The following is a 17,062-nucleotide window of genomic DNA, read 5'->3' as shown; positions in this document are numbered from 1 at the left end:
CAAGCTATGATAGCATTTCCAAATGAGTAGCTTAGTCATAATAAATGAATTTTTAACCAAGTTGGTCTCGTTTTCATATCCCTATACTTCGGAATCGAGACTGAGCGCTATACAAAGAAGAGTGCTGTCTTCTGTATGTCCACAGGTGTTCTGTTGTAAACGCGGTGCGCTTAGTCTTTATTCAAGGCAGCGAAGGGAATATCCAAAGGTTATGATGTCCACAGCAGTTCTGTTTTAAACGCGGTGTGCTTAGTCTTTATTTAAGACGGCGAAGGGAATATCCAAAGCTTATGATACAGTGTATATCCCTTTATCTAAAAAAATTTTAAAAAGCAATTCCTCATGGATTTTGCCATATTTTTCAATTATTCATCATTTTCCGGTGAAAAATGCTACGGTGAAAATGCTAATGCCACGCCAATGTCGCTTTATTTCCATCCAACAATGAAAGATAATGCAAAAACAATGTACCGGTACACTACAATATTGTAAATGAACAGAGTGATTTGCCTTGAATAAAGACTAAGCGCACCGCGTTTACAACAGAACACCTGTGGACATACAGAAGACAGTGCTCTTTGTATAGCGGTTAGTTTCGATTCAGAAGTATAGGGATATAAAAATGAGACCAAATTGGTTAAAAATTCATTTATTATGACTAAGCTATCGGTACTCATTTGGAAATGCTATCATAGCTTGATAAGCATATCTATGCCCGACAAACAAAATGACACCAAAAACGTTTTGCCACCTCAGGTGGAACCAATAACCCATTTTTCGGGTCTTGGCCCATGGACTATTTTGGTTGTATCGTGTCTCAAAGTCAGAGATGTGATGCTATTTCACAGCTGTGAGTAACAAGAGACATTGGAATGCACCCTCCCCGAGACCGAGCATAACTTACATGTTCCCTCGCCATGTCTTTTGTTAGTCACATCAATATCACAGAAACATACATGTTAGTTATGCTTAGTCGAGGGGAAGGTGCATTCCAATGTCTTTTGTATAACATATCAGTACTTTAGCAATGATTGACAGATGAGGTCACAACCAGAATCTTGGTTTGGAAGGTTTTTTATGGGCGTATCCAAGTAATCTGAAGAAGAAATAGAAGAAAAATTATTTAAAAATATATGGAATGTTTCTAGATATTTGTTTCACTGCAAAAGTGATGTGGAGGGTATCATGAATCTACACAAATCAACATGCATTTGTATGTCATAAAACCTTTGAACAATCAATTGTATACATTTGATCGGGTGAAAAAAAAAAAATCAGTTTATGATGTTGATCACCAAGTCATGTAACTTCCTAAAATGTGATCAGTGCCTTTTGCTGAAACTGGGAAAATTTGTGTAACAGTATTTAGTTCAGAGTGAGTATGGTGTAAATGAGAAGTTGTGAAAAAAAAAATCTGCTACTTATGAAAAATATTTTGTTTGTGTGTTGTTTGTGACATTTGAATACATTGCACAGAGTAGATTTAAACTAATCTCTTTGGTCAATTTGTGAGGCAGGTAAATGTAGTTTTTAGATCAATGTAAATTTACATCTGGAGGCATTTTCTAGGCAGCCATATTGCCCAATTTTACAATGTTCTATTTTGCCTTTTTTTAGATATTCAGTTTAGCAGGAGGTGCATTCAAGCGCTCTCATAAAGCAAACTGAACCATACCGAACCCACAACAGAGGAGTGCTCAAACGCTCCCAAAGTATACCGTACCGTACTGAACCGGGCCAAAAGTGGACCACTTCCCAATGTGCTCCAAAAGGGTACCAAAAACGTACCAAAAGTTCGCATGTGAAGAATGTGCATAACGTGCACATACGTCATAATGCAAAGCGTTCATTCCCTTTATTCATGACATCTGTAAGTAGTTAGAGTGCCAGGTGAATGACCCTCTTTCTACAAAATTTGTGAGCTCCTCCAAAAATAACTCATGAGGTACACTTTTTCCATAGAGCGCTCTATTTTTTTTTGTACATTGAGATGCAGCATGGAAATGTGTAAAAACAGTTTTTTTATCCCACTCAGGAACACAATATTGAATATGGTGATTAAAGGGACGCAGTCCTCACGAAATTTAAAAAAAATATGTTGTTGTTGGTACCTCCAATGAACTACTTTCATCAAAAACAAACTATTAAATCACCAAATAAGCTCGTACATTTCGGTTAAAAAAGTGTGACTCTGTAAATGAGTAAGTCTTGGCAGAGAGTCATACGTCATCGATGCACAACTCTTCCCAGCGGTGTTCTGCTCGTCATCCCTAGTTATTTATAAATACATGTTTACTATTTATTTTTATATTAATTGTATATATAAATAAGCTTGAAATATTTTGTTTGAAATAATAAAACCACATATTGTCACATTTTATGAAAAAATCAGATATGATCATTTTGAACACTTAAATTGGTTTTCTGAGGCATGGCTGTCAACTTGAGAGTAGGGCATCAATGACGTTGCACCTTTTGGCAGGCTCTTACACGATCGCTTGCAGGAATTATTTTTTTAAAATCGCGTACGGAGACAATTTTTGATGTCCACGCGTATAAATTGGTGAAAGGTTATATTTTTTACTTTTCTTAATTATCAGTACAGTGAAAATCTCAGGACTGCTTCCCTTTAATGTACATTGTATAGTATTAGTGGGTTAGTTAGAGATTATTATGAGTTTGTAGTTTGTATGAAAGGAGGTTTCATTTTTAGTGTAACCTGGTTAGTTAGGTGGGTTAGTTAGAGATTATTATGAGTTTGTAGTTTGTATGAAAGGAAGTTTCGTTTTTATGTAATATAGTTATTATAATTATATGTAGGTATGTATGTGTGCGTGTGTGTGAGTGCGTGTGTTCGCATGGATCTCTGCATGTGCTGGATCTTGCATGCAGATGCGCTCGCGCGTGTGTGTGTATGCGAGTACGTTTGTGTGTATGCGTGCTAGTGTCTTGACAGGTGCTAGACTGTGGGCATGCGAGTGCAAGTGTTGATGCGTGATTATGTCTGTGTAATTTTAAGTTTTAATATGGGTTGTTGGATTAAAGAAATTATGATTATTTTTTATATTTTTGGTAAAGAATTATTGATTGTAATATATTCATATAATTTTATACATACATGTATGTATGATATAGGAATAGATTTTATGTACAATGTTTATACATTCTGTGCAGTAATATGTGGTGATTTTTTTGTGCAATACATTTTATGTCTAATTGTGATTTCCAATGTGGATGTAATGTACAACAGTTCAATGTATCTAGTTGTCATTGCAATGTATTTTAGCCTTCGGGCTACAATTTTGCAAATTTTTACCTAATAATTGAAATCATTCTAATGATTATAATAATAATAACGCTCCAAATCTGGCAGAGTATAGTTCGGTACACTCTGGTTCGGTTCGCTTTAGAGCGCTTGAACGCACCTATGGAGATACCTGATCCACAATTCAAACTGACAACTTAAATTACTGTGAGGTTTAGCACTCAATTCGAGTATGGAACTCTGTTGAAATGCTCGAAGCATATTTTACATGATTTTGAGTAACTGTGCAGGTAAATCCACTATCATTCACACCAGTAACCAAGTCATCATTGACATTGAGATTTTCTGGGTACAAACTATTTGACATGGACTTGTATACTTGCGCAATTAAACCATTAGTTTGCTTATGTTGGAAATACATTCCAGGTAATGTGATCCCATACCCAGGAAGGATTTTTATCAGCAAGACAGTCATCAGATACCTTGCCTTGCATTGTTCATTACAAGATCTAAACAGACGAAGAAAAGAAGAGAATAATGAAATGATTATCATGTTTGTGAAGACTTTGCTTTACACTGTGATTACTATATTATTGAGAAATGCATTAAGTTATGATTGTATAAATTCTTCCCTATCTCTTGTGTTCAGCAAAATGAACCAGATCTGATTATTGGAGCTGATACAGTTGTGGTATGTATCCTTGTTTAATGTATCATCTTATTGTGTGTTGATTAAAACTGCAGTTGCTCAAAGCTCATTTTTAGCTCACCTGAGCCGAAGGCTCAAATGAGATACTGCGATCACTGACCGTCCGACATGCGTCGTCCATCGTTCACACATTCTCATCTTCTCCTTGAAAACCTCGTAACAGATTTTCTTCAAACTTCGCAGGTAGATCTCATTTTGTTCAAATGAGCACCGTGCCCCCTTTTGGGGGGGGGGGGGGGGGGGCAGGGGGACCCAAATTAAAGAATCTCTAAAAATCATCTTCTGTAAAACCAGAAGTGATAGAGCTAAGTTAATGCTACAGTATAGTACATTGATGACTGTAGTTTCGAGTTTGTTCATGGCGGATCCAGGGATGCCCCCCCCCCCCCCCTTCGAGCCTGGGGGAGGGGAAGGGTCCAAATAGGGCTTTTGAAATTATGTATTTTCATGTTCTTGTTGAAAACGTCATGATGGATTTTCATCAAACTTGGCAGGTAGCATCCCTCGGGGGATAGGATTGCAATTGGTAAATGAGCACCATGCTCCCTCAGGGGACCCTAGGGGGAGCCCAACCTCCCCCCACCCCCACAAATTAAAGAATCTTTAAGAATTTCTGTTGATATTATGAGTGGGTGCCTACATTGATGCCTGTAGTTTCATGTTTGTTAATGGCAGATCCAGGGGTGCCCAGCCCTCTTGGAGCCCAGGGGGCTTCAAAAAAAAAAATGCATTGTCAGATTTTTACCAAATTTGGCAGAGATTGGCAGGGACTGTTGCCAGGGTATTCAATTCAATTCAATTAATTTCACATCTTTCAAAAAAACACAAAAATGGACATATGTATGAAATGTACAGAACATAACACAGAAATATACACAAAACAAAGCATAAGCAGTACAAGGACAGTTACAGTGAAGTATAAACACAGTAAAAACAGTAAGAACCGCAGCAGATGTGTAGGAATGACAAAAGGCCATTGGCCTGTCAAAGGTCAAACCCATGATGGACTGCATCTTACAAATTTGTATTTTAAAAATTGTGTTTAAATTACAGAGCATAAACGGAGACAAAAAGAAAGACAGTAAAGAACATGGCAAGAATAAGATAAAAAGAAGCAATGACAAGATTTACAGGTAATAAACTCAGAAGACAAATACAAACAAGCTAATGAGCTACAACAACAATAACAAACTAGAAAAGCACTCTGAGAGCGCAGACCTCTGCCAAGCATGCAAATCATTTTCACCACTGATCTTCCATAGAGATATTTCCACCCATGCTGTCTTGAAAGTCGCCGATTTCCCAATATAGAAGCCTTTGTCACGTCATAAACCCTCAGCTGCACAGCGCGCCTCACCCCAGCAGAAACTAGAGCACGCACTTTAGTGCGCGCATGCAAACCTCAAATACGCGCAGCCTGAACTCCCAAGTTCACTGACCCTCCCTGCCAAAATATCAAAAATCCTTCATAAATTCCCCCAAAATTCTCGGATCACTACCAAAATCTAATCGTTTGTTTCTCGTGTCATTCTCAACCTTTCCTGCAAGTTTCATCGTAATCCGTTGTCTACTTTTTGAGTTATGTTGCGCACAGACAAACGAACGAACGAACAAACAAACCAACGGTAACGAAAACATAACCTCCTCCCTTGGCGGAGGTAACAATACATGAACAAACAACAGGCAATCAATAAAACTTAAAGATACCTCATAATATATTGCATATTATTCTTTCTGTAATAGATAAAATTTATACTTCCTTTTAAAATCACTTAAAGTGGAACACTGTTTAAACTTATCTAACATATTATTCCAAAGTACAGGACCTTTATAAGAAATCACTGTTCTCGAGAATCTATACCTATACATTTTATGGGAATTTCTAGTAACATACATATTCACATCAAAATTATAGATGAAATAATCATTAAAAGCATAAACGAAATAACTCTTTGGTGAAGGAATACATAAAAGAAGCAATCTGAAATTCATTGATACTATAAATATCCAATAATTGCAACTTTAAAAATAACTCTTTAGTGTGTGCCAAATAATGTGTTTTAGTTATTGTACGTATTGCACGTTTTTGGAGTTTTAAAAAGTTTCTGCATTGAATACATTGCGCAATTACCCCATACAATATTACAATATGATAAATGTGATAAAATCATACTATTATATATATTCACTAAAATTTTCATTGGCAATATGTGCTTCAAATTATGCAGTACTCTTATTACTCTTGATATTTTTAAAAGAAATATGATTAATATGATCTTTCCAACTTAAGCATTCATCAATAATAATGCCCAAAATTTGATACTTTTGACTCTCTCAATCTCAACATTATTAACCATAATATTGATTGAATTCACATCAACATTTACATTCCGAGATTTAAAAATCATATAATTTGTCTTTGTACAATTTATCTGTAATTTGTAGGCTAAAAACCATGATTGCACTTTTTGCATTTCAGTATTGATGAGCTCATTAATCGTTACAACATCTTTTCCAGGTAAAAACAGGCTGGTGTCAGCAGCAAATAAAATTACAGATAAAATATCACTTACATATTGCAAATCATTAATATACATTAAAAATAATAGTGGTCCAAGATTTGATCCTTGTGGCACACCAACTGAAATATCTCTAAAGTGTGAATTATCCTTGGCTATACAAACATATTGCTTTCTCTCACTTAAATAACTCTGTAACCATTGCATTGCTATACCCTGTATACCATCAAAACTAAGCTTATCAAATATAATAGAATGATCCATACAATCAAAAGCTTTCGATAAATCTAAAAACACTCCAACTACTATTACTTTATCTTCAAAAGCTTCGGCAACTTTATCTACTAAATCAATTATTGCATGTGATGTACTGCACCCTTTTCTAAAACCAAACTTTTTCCGATATAAAATGTCATGTTTTTGTATAAAAGAGATCATTTTTTCATAAACTATTTTTTCTAATATTTTACTAAAAATTGATAAAATAGAGACAGGTTTGTAATTATTTACAGACATTTTATTACCATTCTTAAAAAATGGTATCACTTTGGCAATCTTTAATGCACTTGGAAAAATACCTTGTTCAATAGACTCATTAAAAATATTGCACAAAGGTGACACAATTGCATCAATAGAAGTTTTTACAGCTACTTTTGTGTTAAATCCATCATACCCTGCTGATTTATTTACATCTAATTTGAAAACTACATTTAAAACATCTGAAACTGTTATAGGACAAAAAACAAAGAATCAGTGACCTTTGCCTACATATGTTTTTTAAAAGAATCATTTTCAGATATGCTTAACTGTGCAGTATCATGAATTTCTTTTCCAATTTTACTGAGAAATCATGAAACACATTACATATATCTTTTTTTATTTGTGATTACCTTACCATCAAACGCAATTTCATTTATTGACGCTTTCTCTTTTTTCTTACTCAATATCTCATTTATAACTCTCCAAGTGGTTTTTGCATCATTGATAGCGTGTTTTGCAGTTCTTATCATATTATTAACTTTATTTCTATATTGTTTATACACTTTCCTTCTACTATCTGTTGGGTTTCTTAAATATTTCTTAAACAAAACATATTTTCATGTACACAATTTTTTTATTTCTGCATTTAACCATGGCTTTCTTTGCATATATGTTTTCTTTGTCTAACCTCTATTTCAGGAAAACATTCATTATACAATTCAGAATAAATGTCTATAAGCCGGCTATATTTCTCATTTACATCATGTATATCATATAAAAATGTCCAATCAACTGCGTGTAATTTTGATCAAAATGTATACATTTTTTCATCATTTATTTCTCTCTTTTTATATTCTGCATCAAAGTCATTCAGTACTGCCTTAGAATTAATCAAAATAAATGGTGTCAGATGATCACTGACATCAGTTAGAATTATTCCACTCTTTTCTATTTTTTTTTTCAGAATAATTATAAAATATGTTATCGAATATAGTAGCTGAATGAGAAGTTATTCTAGTTGGTTTGAATATTTGAGGTAAATATGAATACAAAGTGAAATTATCTATAAAATCATTCACATACTGACAAATATTTATTTTCATTAAATCCACTTTAAAATCTCCCATTATAATATCTTCTTTCCTCTCATTTGGTATGGTATTTAAAGAAGCTTGGATATTTTCTACAAAATTTTCAACTGTCTGCTGAGGAGGTTTGTACATCACTCCAACAATATAATTCTTTATCTTATCATATACCTCAATAAAAATACTTTCAACGACATCATTGCATATATCTTAATCTATTCTTCTTTTAAATCTAATATTGTTTTGAATAAAAATTCCAGCTCCTCCTCCTCTTTTTCCCTGTCGAGCATTACCAACAAAGGTATACTGTGGGAGAGAAATAAGCCCTTCCTCACCATCTCTCAACCATGTTTCAGTTACTCCTATGATTGACATGGGCATATCTAACATTTCTACACAGTGACAAAAATTATCAAAATTGCGTTTTAAACTACGGCAGTTAAAATGAAACAAAGATAACATATTTGAATTCTCAGTTGATTTTAAACATAATCGCAAAATTCGCTGGGAGTATAATAAGCATTATAAGTGGCAACTTCACAATCAAAATCAGATATATGTGTGTTATATTGTTGAATGTTTCTGTTACAAAGAAAACAATTATCACAATTTATGTGAGAATTTTGCCTGTTACACAAAACACAAACACAAGAAATCGACATTTAATATTCAAACCAGGATATGTATACATAAAAAGAACTTTAGTTCAATATAAAAAGGTAAGTTGTACACCAGGTGATGATCAAATATGAAATATAATGAGTGTTTCTGAATCACATTGCAATATTTGTGATGGGGTTACTGATTTACAGTTTTTAGAAGTCAGTTATTGAATGTATCCTCTTTTTCACAGTGCCGCCATTCGTCGCTTTGAGCAGCACTAGGATCCTTCCGTCCGTTGACCAAGCAGCTATCACATTGCTGTTCGTTTTGACTAACTCATTTGCTTTTTGTAGCAGATTCCTCTTTGTTGCTGTCAGGTCCTCCTCGATGCCAATATGCTTCCCTTTCAGTCGCTTCCTGTTCCTGATGACAAGATGGCGAACACGGTAGGTAGCAAACTTGACAATGATAGGTCTAGGGGGCTTTGTCTTCTCTCCTCCCTTGACAGGACGTGGAGCACCAATGCGATGGGACCTGTCGATGTCCTCAGGCTTCAACTTCACATTCAGCTCTTTGCTGGCTAGGTCGAGCATCACTGCATCTATTCGGTGTTTTCATGATCCGACTCAGGAATGCCGTACAGCCGCAAGCAGTTCCTGCGCAAGTATTGCTCTGCATCGTTCAAGGTGCGCTGCAGATTGGCGATTTCGTCATTGTTGCGTTCCTGTTCTTTCTGCATCGAAGATATGATGGTGGCTTTTGTCTTGATCTCATTTTCAAGGTCCATGACTCTACTCTCTGTCTGTTCGAGTTGGTCGCGGAGAGTTTGCAGCTCCTTTGTCACAGCATCGACAAGAGCAGACTCGAGCAAGTCCCTGAATTGCTGGCTGCTGAAAAAGTCTCTCACTTCTTCACACATCTGTTCACCTAAATCTACTGGATCTGTTGAGTTGGAAGCTATGTTTTTCTTTCCTTTAGGGGGCATGGTTCAAGCCAACAGATACTGATGAAAAGAACTTGTTAGGGGAGTCTGCTGTTGAGCGATCAGTCCACAAAGCTGACAGGTAAGAGGATTACACTTGACGGTGGTAGCGATGGAGTTAAACAATTGGTCCCTGGTACAGAAGGTTGCACAAGCACAATATAGGCCTATGGGTCACCTTGGTAGTATTCACAGTCTGAAGGTAGGTCAGTTGTCAATTTACCAACACCAAAATGTACCTTTAGGACTATGAATTAAACTCTGTGAAGTGTTGAGGCGAAGTAGTGTTTCAGAAATATGGTGTACGCTCAAAATTCATCAATCACGAAATGTCCTGGTGTGACATATACCTCCAAAGGTGTTCTAAGCCATTAAAGAGACACTGTCATCTGGGTATATCCGTTCAGATAGATGTCACAAAATAGCAATTCAAAGAGTATATTTCAGCAGCTCCTCACAGCTCCTCACAGCTCACAGCTCCTCACACCGCCTCAGAGGATTAGAAAACATATCTATGCATCTGGGCACCATTCCCTACCTGGGGGGGGGGGGGGGGGGGGGGGGGGGGGGTGGGGTGGTCCAAGGGGCTCAATCCCCACATTTAAGAACACATTTTATTCATCTTCTTGAAAACACATGGTCAAATTTGTCACCAAACCCAGTGCATAATCACAAGGGTAACAATTTGTGTACTTAATACAAGGACCATACAACCCCCATTTCATAAAAGAAAAATATTGTTTAACCGTATTTTAACTGGGGGGTCAAATTGACCCTCCCCCCTCGACATTTCGTGCCATGATTCCGCAACGCACAAAGATGGTGCTGCGTCATTTCATGACTTTTTTCATTTAAGTCTCCCACATATTTTTAGACCAAATTTGCGGCGTTCAGGTACACCATTCTGAAGTTACGTAATGATTTGCATATAAATGTCGACCTAAAAACAGCACAAATTTACAATATGGAGTGCAAATTCAATGCAAATTGTGTTTTTTTGTTAAATTGATATAAATTAGAATATTTCCACTTTTTATCATTGAAATTAATCAATTCTAATGTACATGTAGATAAACTTGAGAAAGTGCCTGCGACAAAATTTGGTCAAAAAATAATAGAAAACAAAAGGTCGAAAAAACAATAAAATACATAAGAAACAAAGCAATAAAAAAATTGATGTTGATTGTGCTATTTTTTTACAAGAGAATTGTTTGATGTGTCTTAAGGAATTCTGACACAAAAATTTAGCAATCCTTTAGTCTTTTTAATGGAGTTACAGGTGAAAATACAAATTCCATGCATAAATTTACATAATCAATTTATTAAAAATAGAAAATCAATATTTTTCTATTATGGGACCATGTAATCTCGTAGTTGACATCCTGCTCTATGTTCAGGGAAAATTTTGCGGCCATCACGCCATCGGCGGCCAAGATCTGAAGGGGGGGTCAAATTTACCAGCTAGAATAGGGTTAAAGCTGGAAATGCTCTGTGTAAATACATTTATAGTGAATGCACTTTCAAGTACAGGTTTATAGTAGGTCCAGGGGTTGGGCGGGAATTGAGGGGGGGGGGGCAATTTTTACATAATTTTTTTTTTTCAACTGCATAGTTAAATTTTCTAAATACAGTGCACTTGGCAGACATTTTTTACTAGTGTGATGGAATATGAAAATGGACACCATGCCCTAATAGAATCCCTCGAACCTGCCCCACCCCCCCCCCCCCAAGTTTGCAATGTTCTCAGGTAAGGGTCTGCAAGAATGCATGGAAGGTAAACTTACAATGCTAAGGTGAGTGCAAGAACCCCCTCCGCCTTATCCCTTTGAAGACAGTCCTGACAACACTCAGGCAGGTGTCTATGCTAAATGCTTGTTATATAGCAAAATCAGTCCGTCCTCAAGGTGTTCATGTCAGCTTAGAGGAGCTTTGAGTAAAAGTATGTGACTGAATTATTTGCGATTCCCTGCTATTACAATGTGTTCGGTGTTACAAAATCATATCAGATAACACTGACATTGATATCAGCAATGGCTGAATAGTGTACTGGTACAATTTTGTTGGATGTAATAAATCATAAATGAAAGCATAAATCAGTTTCATTAAATTCAAGATTTATTTTTAAATGGATCGTATAGTTTTGGTTGAGACCTAATTTCAGGTTTCTAACATTTTTTGGTGAGATGAGGAGAAACCTCTTACGATATATGAAAGAGCATGTAATTCCATGAGGATTTCAACGTTTATTTGATGAAAATTGGTTTTGAAATGGCTGAGATATCCAAAACAGAGCAATTGTAATAAAGTGTGGGACCCACCTTTTATTTTGATCGGTTTGTTTTACTTTGTGTTTGGATGTTTCAGTCATTCCAAACCCAATTTTTATCTAATAAACTTTGAATTCCTCTTAAAATGGTATGCTCTGTACTATTTCATAAGTGTTTTCTTGGTACAAGTGTATCTCCCAAAAAGTTAAAAGCCAATTCTCATCTCCACCAATACTATACCATCTTAAGTTAGGTTTCAGATTTTGCTCTATTTTCAACCCGCTGTACAAAACTTCAATTTTGCACAGGGGTCAATTGGTGTGTATGGGAGTGTGTGGTTAACACCCTGACAATGGTCCTGAGCATTGGCCAGGATTGGAATGCTCTTTGTATTCGTGAGAAATTCCACTGTCACAGCTAGTCTTTAATCATCCTAAAATGTACATGCAAGCATTTAAAAACATGTGCTTTTTTTTTTTTCATGCACATGCATGTTTCATGTTCGTGCATTTTACCCTTTACCACGAATTCAGACTAGCAGTGCCCAGGGCAATCCATCATGAGTTATTAATAAAGCATTCATGTGCCTTGGAGCAAGAGTCCAGAAGCCTAGTCAGCAGAGCTCGCTGGAAAGGTGGTATTTGTGGTATTCATTGTCTATTGTTCAGGGTCGTTGTATACACACACTCACATACACATCATTGGTTTGTGTAAAGTTCAATTTTGTACGGAGGGTTCAAATTTGACCAAAATCTGGAACTTAACTTTAAAATAAGTCATGGATTTAACAAAACTGATTCATGCTCTTATCTTCAAATCACCTCCAACTAAATTGTACACTATTTAGCTCTCAATGACAGTGTTATCTGATGTATAGTTTTTAAAAGTGGGAAATGTTTTTATAACACCTAGTAGAAAGCCCCTAGCTATACTGGTTATGATAAAGTATGACTTTCTACCCTCCTGCCATACATATGTATTTGTGCAAATAGACCTTACTAGATGAAAAGAGAAGGAATACTCGGTGAGAATGCAGACAGTGCTGTGTTCTTCAGTTTTTCTGCAAATTAATGAATCGCACAGCAATCTGCATGATAGGACAAAGGCCCCGCTATAGATACGGTAACAATCTTGTATTGCCGTATGATCATCAAATTATGTCCGTACACTGTATATCCATCTGACTTGCATTCAGAGCAAAGTGGTGAACATTCAAACAGCGCACCCATCTATGTCTCTCCCTTTGTCACACCAATATGTGTGGATTCTGCACAATGCAACATACATTGTACAACTGCAGAGTTGTTAAACTACAAATTGCAGTACAGTCCATCCTTGATCATCCTCCCCTCTCTTTTATAAGGATGCCTTCAAGCAGTAAAGACCAAAAAAAAGTGATTTCAAACACAGAGAATTCAATTTTATTATCATGATGTTCGGAAGACTAGCATGAATTACAATACTGTTGTGGTGTACACAACCTACGTAGCTACCACTGGATTGGTAGCCTACTTGTACTCATACATATACAGCTGTACATCATTTTTCCCATATTTGGCTAAATTGCTGATCCGGAAGGGCACTGGTAGCAACATGGCCGGATAACAAAGATCAGACTGTGCATGGCATGCAGAGATTATAAGTATATGAAAATGACTCCGGGCTTATAAGAGCAATGACACTTTAAGTTTTGAGAATTTTGAATTGTATGGACCAGAGAAGACGTTAGATTTAAAAATATAAATCTGTTACTGGCAATTCCTTCAAGATTTACTGCAAGGAGGTCAGGTTGTAATTCATTTAGGACTTTTGGTTGTCTGCTTTTGTTCTCTTGTTGCTAGTGTTGTTGTAATGAGTATATCTGCCATTGTGTGGGTGTGGATGAAATATCTTTTGATGGTTAAGGTAAATATTGTTCTGACTGATATTGTTATTTTTCTACCAAGGCTCTTGGAGATAGGATCCTTGAAAAGCCAGTAAACAAGAAAGCTGCCTTTGAGATGCTCAGTGCCCTAAGTGGAAATACACACAAGGTTCACACAGGGGTTGTTCTGATATGTCCCAAATTGCAAGGTATGTAAAAATGACAGCAAATACATGTTTTTGTTTTGTTTTTTTATCATTGAAATACAGACCACCATGAGCTGTATTAAGGTGTCAGTCAAATACCCTTTCTCGTTTCTTTACAGTCATTTCTTTTATATATAAACCACTTCAAACTTTACAGGATAATTTATATGTGTTGCTTGAAGGTTTGCATGGTGAAGTAACTGAGGGAGAAAGATTTGCAGTGACACCATGTGTATGTAGTCCTGATTAAAATAAATAGTCCTAATTTATATATTATATCAACTTGCATGACGAAACCAGCAGAAGCTCCCCCATGATATAAATTAAAGTCCAATTCTTGAAGAGATGAAATCTCAGTGCTAATAATGTATTCCTCTCCTACCACAAAAAAAAAAAAATGCAAATCCAGCAAGCAAGACTAGGAATTCACTTTTGAAACCATGGGCAGTGAATTCAGGGGCCAATTCCTGTGAACTTTATAGTCACTCCTTTCTTGTGTGAAATAAACAGATTTCAAATGCCTCAGTAACTTCACTGAAGTTAATATCAGATTAATATAGTGCATCTGCCCACGTTGTGTGCATGATATGTAAAAGTGTCAGTATTAAGGCCCCGGTCACATATAAACACGCATCCTCAAGGATCTACCCAGTGATCCGGGGAGATCCGGGATAGTATCGACATTGATGAAGTGTCGACGAGCATTGATATGACTGTACACACGGTATCAACACGGCAGCAACATGGATAAGGCCGGAAGAGCGCGGCGTCTACACAGATCAACATGGCAGCTACACGGCAGCCACATGGACCATCCCAGATTGCTCTGCCAACACGGCAATACCCGAATGACGCCGGATGTTTTTGACTTACAAAAGTTGCCGTGTTGGCCTCCTGGATGTCCTCGGATCTACACGGATGTCCAAGGATGTCCCAAGGCGTGAAACCGGGATGTCTATGTGACTGGCGCAATAAGTTTTTAGGGTTTTCATGAATATTTTCACATTCCTCTTGGATAGAAAACAGAGAAAATAAAAAAGAGATAGGCAATAATTGATCTAGAAAAACTGTATGAAAAAGAAAATACTCTTGTAGTAAAATTTCATACTTGAAGCAAGCTTGTAAATTTGTCTAAAACAACCCATCCCAAGATCAACTGAAGTGACCCATACACAGAAGCCTACCAGTAGATCTCTCTTTGACATTTCATGGTTTTGTGATGCAGGGGCACACGGTATGTAGGATACACATAGTTATCAGAGCTCTATCAGAAATGTACATTGTAATTGTTCTGATCGATGTTTTGAACATATACATGCACATAGTCAAATGTACTGTATGTATTTAAACAGTGTTTTAATGTTATGGGGACACTGTGGCACAGTGAATAAGATTCCCACCAAGTGCTTACACTTGTACATCCTTTGACAAGGTGTTTTTACCCACCACATCCGTCTTGACCCAGGCATGTAAATAGGTGGGCCTACATGGCAACGCTAGGGTGATAATAATGGCAGAGCCCTCTGGTAGAGCAGTGGTAACACTGACGAGGCTACCCTGGATAAAGAGGATATTTTTATTAGGAATTTTTTGTTTACACTACAGTCTATTTACTATGAAAGTTTCAAAATCATGGAATGGTCATTTTCTTGTGTTGTCGATTACGCCTGATACATGCACATACAGTATCTTGAATGTGTGGAGATATGCAATTGTTATTGTTGATCATGGTATAATTTACAAGTGTATGTTTAAACGATCGCAGAATGGTGCTTGTGTTTTCTACTGTTGTTTTAATCATAATTTGGCTCTTGAAAATTTGTGCAGACGGAGGAAACGAGCCATTCAACATTATTCAGTTCCATGAAACTACAGAGGTTGTATTTGGAGATCTTTCACCAGAGGTCATCCATGCATACATTTCTTCAGAGGAACCCATGTGAGTCTTTCAAACAAGTTCAGGTTTGATATCTAGCTGCAATAATGTTATAAATTATAGTTGTTTTTTATGAATTTCTGCCTTTGTAATATACTGTTTGTACTTCCTGCAACATTTTTAAAGTAATTGAATATGTGCAAAGAACTAATTTAGTTAGACTTTAATTAACTTAGGTGGAATTATTTTTAGGAGCAAGCAGTTGAAAGCTTTGACAGATTCTGTGTATATACCCTGTATAGATGTATTAGAGTAGAGCAGAAAGAGGGGACAATGTGTAGAATGGTATTAACTATGTGTTTTACATTACAAAACAAACAAACAGAAATGCAATCGCAGGAATTCGTAAAATAAAGTCCATACATTAAATCAGATTAGGTTTTGACTCTTCCTTCGACTTCAACAGTCAGTCAAATTTCTCCCTTTAGTTTCATGTACTGTGGACTCCCATTATAACAAAGTCCTCGGGACAGGCTGTTCTCTTTCGTTATATCAAAATTTTGTTGTAACCGAACAAATAAACAATAAAAATACCAAAAAAAAAATTTGCGGCCTGAATTTTTACTTTGTTGTAACCGGAATTTTGTTATAACCATGTTCGTTATGACGGGAGTGCACTGTACCATTTACCTGTACTAGTACACGTTGTGATTTTGACTTTAAAATCATACCAGCATAATATTTGCATTGAAGGAAACTTTGTTATGTTTCTCATGAAACCAACCTTGCTGTCCTGTCCACTACAGGGACAAGGCAGGTGGCTATGGAATCCAAGCATTGGGTGGAACATTGGTGAAAGGCATCGTGGGAGACTACTTTAATGTTGTTGGCTTTCCCCTACATCACTTCTGCTGCAAACTTGTGGATATATTCAGATGATGATGTCTACTGATGGGCAAAGTCCAATTTCAAGGCTTCCTGGAACTCTAGAAGTTACCAATGTTGACAGTCTTTGTCACACTTGAAATGCTTTCATATGTTTGAAATCTCACTTACCAAGTCTCTGTCAGGCCATTCTCCTCAAATGACAATTTTTATTGTGTACGTCCCTGCTGTGGATCACATTTTTATCTCTTCACACATTTATCGGTACTCTTTTTGCCATACATTGTGATTTGGAGTTTGGCTATTGTTGAAGTGGAT

The 17,062-nt window shown here is 36.4% G+C and overlaps 1 protein-coding gene and 1 pseudogene across 1 annotated transcript in view; one reads left to right on the top strand and one right to left on the bottom strand.

Annotated features, from left to right (window-relative positions):
* Positions 1–16,842, top strand: part of LOC139733855 (probable bifunctional dTTP/UTP pyrophosphatase/methyltransferase protein) — a 28,398-nt gene extending 11,556 nt beyond the window's left edge. The window contains exons 3-6 of the mRNA XM_071644659.1: positions 3,915–3,956; positions 13,860–13,971; positions 15,811–15,922; positions 16,666–16,842. Coding sequence (XP_071500760.1) covers positions 3,915–3,956; positions 13,860–13,971; positions 15,811–15,922; positions 16,666–16,798 — 399 coding nt within the window. The 3' untranslated portion in view covers positions 16,799–16,842. The remainder of the gene's footprint in view (positions 1–3,914; positions 3,957–13,859; positions 13,972–15,810; positions 15,923–16,665) is intronic.
* LOC139733856 (uncharacterized) lies at positions 8,877–9,649 on the bottom strand (annotated as a pseudogene).
* Positions 16,843–17,062: the final 220 nt, after the last annotated feature.

Source organism: Diadema antillarum, unplaced genomic scaffold (genome assembly GCF_040938485.1).
Source record: "Diadema antillarum isolate AM-2024a unplaced genomic scaffold, OU_Dant_1.0 seq00000501_RagTag, whole genome shotgun sequence".
Taxonomy (NCBI): domain Eukaryota; kingdom Metazoa; phylum Echinodermata; class Echinoidea; order Diadematoida; family Diadematidae; genus Diadema; species Diadema antillarum.
This window is presented reverse-complemented; position numbering and strand designations above follow the sequence as displayed.